The sequence below is a fragment of the Ruditapes philippinarum genome, unplaced genomic scaffold, assembly GCF_026571515.1.
Source record: "Ruditapes philippinarum isolate M1 unplaced genomic scaffold, ASM2657151v2 ctg18652_1_1_1_1, whole genome shotgun sequence".
Classification (NCBI taxonomy): domain Eukaryota; kingdom Metazoa; phylum Mollusca; class Bivalvia; order Venerida; family Veneridae; genus Ruditapes; species Ruditapes philippinarum.
The window spans coordinates 7,736-16,403 of NW_026864788.1; the positions used below are offsets into that span (position 1 = coordinate 7,736).

At 32.8% G+C, this 8,668-nt stretch overlaps 1 protein-coding gene across 1 annotated transcript; it reads right to left on the reverse strand.

Moving 5' to 3' along the window:
- Window positions 1-873: 873 nt before the first annotated feature.
- On the reverse strand, window positions 874-7,715 carry LOC132726787 (neurotrypsin-like). The gene is made up of 3 exons (XM_060712152.1): window positions 7,526-7,715; window positions 1,406-1,575; window positions 874-974 (listed from the first exon to the last, which is right to left on the reverse strand). Exons 1-3 carry the CDS (start codon window positions 7,612-7,614, stop codon window positions 940-942), a joined length of 294 nt encoding a protein of 97 aa, XP_060568135.1. The 5' UTR covers window positions 7,615-7,715; the 3' UTR covers window positions 874-939.
- Between the last annotated feature and the right edge of the window lie 953 nt (window positions 7,716-8,668).

The following is an 8,668-nucleotide window of genomic DNA, read 5'->3' on the forward strand; positions in this document are numbered from 1 at the left end:
ACTTAAAATATTCATATTTTGTTGGATATTTATACATTACAACAGCAGATGTCAAGTGCTGTGTGGCAGCCGTAAAAGTCGCCCCGTACTTAACTTCAGTGTTGTTATATTTTTCTAGTCCTTCGAGTTTATTGAGTCCAGCACATATATTGTTGAGAATCGGGTATAGAGCAAGCCGGTGTAAGGGGCGTAAGATATGTTGCACTTTTTCATTATCACTTATGTACAGACTCAATTAACCAGGTCTGCAATATTAATGCAATTTTGCTGTTTACAATGCTTCGAAGGAACACCATTTTCAATTTATTTGTACATCGCAACAGCAGGTGTCAGGTGTTGTGTTGCGACCGTTAAAAGTTGCACCGTCCTTCACTTCAGTGTTGTTATATTTGGTTATTCGGGATCATTGAGTGCAGCACTTTTAGTTTTGGAAATTGATTACCGCTCGAGCCGGAACCAGGGTGGGAGGATGTCGCACTTTTTTATAATCCCTCATGTACAGACTCGATCAAACCGAGTCTGCAATTTTCATGTAATTTTTCTGTTTTAATGCTTCCGAGGGATCACTTTTTTCAGATTTTTTTATTTACCATACAGTTAAACATCATCACGCAATATAATACACCACCATTATCTTAAACAACAACAAATTCTATGAATATTATATTCATTGTGTCTTATAGTGTTCATCAATGGGTTATTTGATGTCAAGAAAGGGCATAAAGATTGTTTTAACCGAGCCTGCAACAGTTTCAATTTTGTTGTGTTGGACTTTCTTGAGGGATTCTGCATTTCTCTATTTTAATAGTTTTGACAATAAATAACGTATTTTATATTCATGGTCAATCACAATTCGTGTGAAAAACGAAGCACACAAATCAATAGAGACACTTTATTCTGTCCTTATACAACAAATTTAATTCAACATCGTTTGCTTATCTATCCTATTATCTGACCCCCAATGCCGCAATTTGCTGCAAAAGAAAGAGGAGCAAGTTTTTAGTACAAGAAACAACTATTTCATTCTTTAATCATATTTATATATTGTATATTTGTCGACAGGGAAACGTTGTAGTCAGTGCAATATATACAATGCTCATTTTTAAGTAAAATATTTTACTCCCATAAATGAATTGAAAGCTATGAAATTCTTACTGAATATATGTCTTATTTGAAAAAAATTAATGAATAAACAATGTATGGGAAGCTGCGTTGCCTATAACAGGACAAGTAAAAAAACAAGAAGAAAGATCAACAAGGTAAAGTTGGTCTTTGTTAAAAAAAACTTTCGTTATTTAATTGACACTTTATATTCATATTGTGAGTTTTTACTTTTTAACTCGTTTACGATAACACTGCAAATACGTTTTATTGTAACAACTTGAGAACATTATATTATACTTACGACAGCAGTCCACACTACTGTCTTCAGAATGGTCACAGTGACTTGATGCGTCAAAGGATGGATCGCATTGACCAATGTTTACCTCTATCCCATTGCAGTCCAAATTCCTTATAAGAACAGTCACATTACCTTGCCCATAGTGTGCATTTGAGTAAGCAATTGCTCTTTCCCTGATAAAGAACATTAACATGAAATCTATATTGTCCTGTACATTATTCTTTTATTTTCTAACAGTAACACGGGGGAGGATCTGTTACACGAGGGTGGGGGGGACTTATGATAACTTGTCAGGCGTTCTTGTGACGAATGTCACGGAGTTCGTCTGAAAACTTTTGTATATACTACAAAAACACTCGTCAAAAAATGATACTTTTCATCTTTAAAAAAGCGAATTTTACAGGTGCTAAGAAGTAGGTGCTAATCATAAACGTTAGTGACATAAACCTCACTTTTTAAAGATGAAAATTACTATTTATAACGAGTGTTTTGTAGTATATAAACGTATATAAAAGTTAACCGACGAGCTCCGTGATAGCTATCACAAGATCTCCTGACAGGTTTTCATAAGAACTCCATCCATTGTGTAACAGTCCCTCCCCAGAACTATTCAAGCAATATTAGTAAAGGACTGCCCAATTATCATTTCTGTAGTTTCATCAAAATGTATTGGGCAGTAGAGTTAAAGATGTCAACTTTTTCTATTTTTAAGCACTTGTAGTCATAATCTTGTTCCAGGGACCGAAACCATATACATTGTAAGCAATTTTTATAACATTTTTTATATCCCTGTATAATTTCATCAAAGTCTATCAAACAGTTGATGAAGGGATGTCGTTTAAAAGTGTTCTAGTTTTAGCTCCTGTGACGTCTTGTTTAGCAGCCCTGACCCATATGAGCAAAGTTTCGAGGGGACCGTCCAAAGATCATTCCTGTATAGTTTTATCAATATTTTTGTAGGGTTAAGAGAAAGATGTCGTTTAAATAAAAAATATTAACGACGAATGACAGAAACCGGGCACAGGGGCATCAAAGTAGTTATTTTTGTGCTTAGGAAAGCTGAATATAAAATTCATTTTTTTTAAATAAATCATAGGAATTATGCATGGCATGCGACCAGGAGAAAATTCAACAACGTTGATCTTGCTGATGTGTCTTTGTTTAAATTAAAAATGAACAACCAGACATAAGCAAAACATATACAATATCTTTACCATTTATTTAAAATTGTTATCAACCAGTGCCCTTCATACAAGAAAGACCACTTTGTTTATGTCAAAGACATACATAGTAATTAAAGTACATTTTCGAATTTTAAGGCAAAAGGCTATAACCTTTTAGTACAGCCAGTGGTTTGAATTCTTTGCCTATAGACATATAAATAGTACAAAGATTGGATCCGACAAAACCCACTTACAAGAAAATGCAAGGGACTCTTTATAAATTTCCTTAGTTTGATTAGATATCAGTCTTTATGTTTTGTTACTCGCGTAAAGAAAATTATAACAAAATATGAAAATTGTAATCAAATGTCATGATTTATTCTCACCGAATGGAAAATACTAAGAGGATATTTTTTCGTTTGAGTGTAAAATGAAATATATTTCCACTCAACATGATAAAATGTCACATATTTTCACGAGCCGGGACGTCGAGTGAAAATATGTGGCATTTTATCATGTTGAGTGAAAATATATACCATATTATACAAAAAAACGAAAAAAAAATTCTTTTTATTTAATTTCATTATCAAAGAAAAATGGTTACGAACCCCATTGCTTACTACGCAACTGCAATTGTACAGCGCGCAGTAATATATTATTGCGTCTTGTCTTGCACGCGATATTTGGCGCTACATTGTGACGTTACGTAAACAACCCTTTAAACATTTGTACAGCGTTAATAACTAAATTAAAGATATTGGTGTCCGGATTTATTTTCTTAGTTAGACCATTTTCTATCATTCTAGATAGTTTCAAAGCAAAATTCAACAAAAAGTTGTTTTGCATTTATCAGATTTTTTCAAACAAAATGGCGAAATGTTTTGACTCCGCCCACTTTCATATTTATATTTCATATTTATTTTTAAAAAATATGACATATATTTGACTGATATAGCAATATATTTTATGGGTAAAATTAAATAAATCATGATATATTCCCGTTTTAAATCAACAATCCGCTCCTTTAAAATTATGCGTCTAGCGTTTAAAGCTACAAGCCTCAATAAAATCAAACTTGAGATAAATGTACTAAGATGTAAGGAAAAGTAAAGATTTTCAAGATTCAAGTAATATTTGTCATAATTATTATGCGCGATTGATGACTTATTTTTCAGTATTTACAACTATATTTCTTCTGCGTTTCTAACGCATTAAAGGCTATTTACGTGGTTTGTAAGTGCCATTGATAATATGTTAATTGCTTTCTTTTGCTGACTTTACAAAATTACACATTCAAAGACATTTTCAAATGTTTCATGAAATTAAGCATGACTCTGGAGGCGTACTGCTTTAAACTATATCTGAATCTCTTACGCACATTGTAGACCCTAAAGCGTTTTATTTTGATGCCTGTTAGTCGCCTATTCTTCCTTCAGAACGTTGTAATTGCAGCTTCAATAGTTACATGTACATATGTAACCTATTACTTTATGAGCATTTTGTGAAAAATGGCTTTTCATTGAAAAGCCTCCTGTTACAAGTTCAATTTGCTATGAATCTCTAAAAAGGCTTCAATACTGTTCAAACTTGGCAATAATGTTGACTGTACCATAGCCTTTGTAACGGCATACTCAATCTTCAATACCCTGTCACCATGGCAACGAGAGGTTATCTCAAACTTGTTTAAAATCATTATTGTGCGTTGATGTTTCCATCAAAACTGATTTCAAAATGCTGCAACTTCTCAATGGATTGAGATAGAGTCAACGGCTTCCCAGCGTTGGTTACACATAACATTTAGGTTGACTGGATGCCATTTTTAACCTCTCATGAGTAAAAAATAATTGAGACGAGGGGGTCTGCCGACACCCTTAAAAACGCAAAATAGATGGTACATCCCCCTCTGGCACCCACTGTATATCTATTTGATAGGGGGTTGCGCCGAAAAAATGATCACTTTTTTAAAACATAATTTCTTAAACGAAAACAAGTGTTTGGTGTCAAAATAGGGAATTTTTACTACTTAAGGCTTCAAAAAGGGGATGGAAAGGCGTGAAAAGACGACTTTATGAAGTACATTAATGGGTTAAGTGATGTTTTCATCAAAAGTTCCAAAGAAAATTTTGAAAAGCTTTAATAACTTTAAGTAAATTATATTCAGGTAAAGGTTTAATTTTAATTGAAGGTGGTCGCAGGTTGAACACTCCCTTTCAAAGTACAATATTGAAAGGATGTTGTCCAATGGAAAATGTAAAACCGATGATAGAATTGATTGTTTTATACTGTAGATCACATAATATATGATGCTTCAAATCCCTGACATCGTGTAAGCTAGAGTTCACCATAACCGAATAAGCTGATTAATGCACCACCTGCATGTTTAAATTGATCAAGACACCATATTAAATCCATCAGGCTTCAGTACAGCCATAAAATGAAAAACAACAAATATAGCACAACATTTAGTAATAGACCTTTCTATCTTAAACTGAAACGTAAACATACTTCGTAATAGCAGTAAATCTTACCTTGTATTAATTACTCAACAAAATCACAGGGTTTCGTATTTTCTAAAGTGACATTCGTCACAAAGAGATGAAAAGATACATTCCACTGATAATGAAAATAAATATACTGACTGTTCTACAAAATTTACTACATAAAAATTTCTTTGGTTAAAATAATACATCACTTCTCTGCTTATAACATTAGAAACTGCTTATTGAATGTATTTTGTTGACTTAGATGTTAATTCAGTTATTTATTTTGTGTGTGTTTTATATACAGTTCATTCACATTCCGAATTCATAAGTCGTCATTTTAATGTATCAGTTGCAGCAATTTTCTTCGTCGCACCAAAGAAGCACATATATTAACGACTCGGGGGAAGCAGAACTCTAGAATGGCGCCAAATTGAACTAATCGACCTGTGTTTCTTGATTTCCCCTATAGCAGGAGGAAAAGGGGCTCCCTTGCCGATCAAATTAGAGAAAACCAGGCTCTCTACAGGAGCTTCCTGACAAAAAAGATTCCAATAATACTCCGTGAACTTGGCGTAAGCAGCGATAGCAGTGATACCAATTACGTTTAGTCCCTTTTTTATAGCACATACTCACACATAAAGTTCTATATAAATGGTCATCTGAGTTATCTTTGTTGAAAAATTAACATGACAATAAAGTATATGAATTAAGAAACTTGTTTTGTTTTTTAGTCTATATAAACCTTTTGGTTATATTATATCTATTATTGTGTTGGTGGTTTATAGAAATAATATAGCAAATATATTCATGTACAAAAACGCTACATATTGCAGTTAAAGCTATTGATTTTTACACCATATTTTCGACATTTATGTTTTGAGAAAAGCCCCCATTTTATTCAGTATTGCGGAGTCCGTTTAAGATAGAAAGGTCTAATACGAACATTTGTTTAGTAAGCTAGTAAGCGGTACATTATTTAAGCTGTAACACATATATATTATTATTTCTTTAATGTTTTCGCTTGCATCGAATAAAGGAACAGTTTGAACATAATGTATGACCTTAAATTTAGAATTAGATAAGTCATACATATCACTAAAATAGAAATGCAATAACCTTATTAACCTTTTCACGATTTCTAGTATTTAAATGGTTAAAATTATTGCATAAACATTTTTAATCAAAGTCAAGAAATAAAATACGATTCAATATAAGACATAATTAGATGTATCCAGGTATCCAGGCAAAATATTGTTAAGGTAAATTAACTATAACTGATCTAAATCAGAAAAAAATAAATTCGTAAGTATCTGACCAAATTTATCCTAAAACAAGAATTTCCTATGTCGGATCAGCAAAAAAGGTATAATACAAAATCAAGTAATACTGATCTAAGCCACTTTATGTCTGGATCTTACAAACTATATGCCTGACATTGCAAAACTGATATATGCAAACATACCGTAAATATTAAAATCGCAAAAGATACGAAATGCCAAAGTTGACCACTTAGTGGCTATTATTTTGAAAGTGCACCAAAATTAAAGAAATGACATATCAAATCAGAGCATCTTCAGAACATGCCAAGGTTGAATTCATTGTATCTTTGTAGAAGAAGAAACTAAGAATTTAGTCAATGGAACTCATTTTAACTTGAAAAACCAAAAATGCAAGATGTCTAAGTTCTTCTTTACTTGCATGCTGTGTTCCTATCTTCAACGAGCATAAAAAACACGCGAAGTACCGGAATAAATATATTTGTTTTCGTCTTCTACGACGCCATAACGACGAATTAACTAACAAACACTATTAGAAAACTTTAATTCTAGTCCAAACATCTCCTTAATTATTCAACGTGCAATTGACGTTATTCCCGCCGGAAATAAACTAAAATATTGGAGTGTACAACGTCTTAGTTAAGCGCTAAACGCTTCATTTTCAATCAGCGGATTGTTGACTTAAACCAGAAATAAATCCTAATTTAGTTTCCATCAGGTGAGTATGAATCATGCATTGTATTTTTGTATATTTAATTGTGTTGTATATTCAATTATGTATATATCCATGGACCCCAAGTGAAAGAAGCCTTCCGGCTATTTTGGGCAATCCGAGATTATTATGCACTGGTACTCTAATACAGAGTAATATATGTCATCTGACTTTAATATCTAGTCAAACGCAAATTAGTTATAGTTTTCTTTTAGTTGTAAAAACTGTGTTTATGAATTTAGTTATTTATGTCAAACTATCTAGAGTACTTAGACAAATTTACATAGTGACTAGATAAATATGAGTAAGTGTATTTATTTGTATATGTATTGTAACATCGATATAGATCATTTAATCAATACTTTCATCAGTAAGCAAAGAGACGGATCATAAACAAGCATGCCCAATTTGTAATGAAGAAAATAAAAGAAATTAACGACGTTGCAGTTTTAGATTAAATACTGAACATTCTCGAAGTTCACACTTACGGTCGCGGATACCCCAAAATTCTACAAATCACTATTGCATCAGCTCTGTCAAAATCATCATCACAGATTGTGCCCCATGATCCTCCCATATTGATTTCGACTCTTCCAGAATGATTTGTGTTGCCGCCAACCAATCGTAGTTGTTCGTGTCCTGTTACAGAAAACAAAACAATGCACCTACTTAAATTGTCATTTTATATAACATTTATATTTGACCAGTCCTTGAAAAACCGTTATAACGTGCGTGGTGAACTGTATGGCATGCATTGATTAATTAATATAGAAATCTAGACAGGGAAATCCTTGAGATCAACAACAAATACAAAATGTCGAAAATTAAAAGATCACTCCTAAATTTTTTTTTGCAAAGGAAAAACTAGGGTTGAATAATGGGCAACATTTTATTTTCCTCATAGCACTACAATTCTGTCGTTGTAAGTAAAACAATTCAAATAAGAGGATGTCACCCCACAGCAAGTCCATACAACGCCTTTTTCATGTTTTACAAGACTACAAGTAAATCTACACTACTTTTTCGTACGAAAGATTTTCCAGAGTATAGTATACCATCGACTTTTGTCCCTAACAAAAAGAATTGAAGCATCACAAAGGTAAAACAAGAGCCATGTCAACATGGCCATCCCCCGCCGAATGTGTTTACTCATTGGAAGAATGTATATGTAATAGAGCAGAATAATTCCATTTTAAGAGGTCTCTTGGTAATAAAAACTGATGGCTGAAGTGATTACAGATTTGAAACCTATGTGAATACTGATGGCTTAAAATAACAAAGAACAATAACTGAAAAATAATCCAGGGTAGGTTATCATTCTTGTGTGCTGCACCCCTCCTTAGTAAAATCTATCCATCATGAAGTTTCAATTTGATACCTCAAATACTTTTTAAGATAAGATCCGGACAAAATAGTATGGAAAAGAACAAAGGGTAATAACTAAAAAGTTATAAAAGGTAGAGTTATCATTCTTGTGCACGGCACACCTCCTGTGTAAGATCTATGCACCTATGAAGTTTCATGATGATATCTCAAAGGCCTTTTGAGTTATGCTCTGGACAAAAATTATCATTCTTCTGCACTGCACTCCTCCTCAATGAGATCCATCCAAGCTATGAAGTTTTAAAAAC

Excerpts from the sequence above, each read along its gene's own strand:
- LOC132726787 (XM_060712152.1), bottom strand. The coding sequence starts at position 7,614 with ATGGGAGGATCATGGGGCACAATCTGTGATGATGATTTTGACAGAGCT. Across the intron at positions 1,576-7,525 it reads ATTTTGGGGTATCCGCGACC|GGAAAGAGCAATTGCTTACT; the intron begins GTAAGTGTGAAC and ends GTTCTTTATCAG. Across the intron at positions 975-1,405 it reads CAGTAGTGTGGACTGCTGTC|CAAATTGCGGCATTGGGGGT; the intron begins GTAAGTATAATA and ends TTTCTTTTGCAG.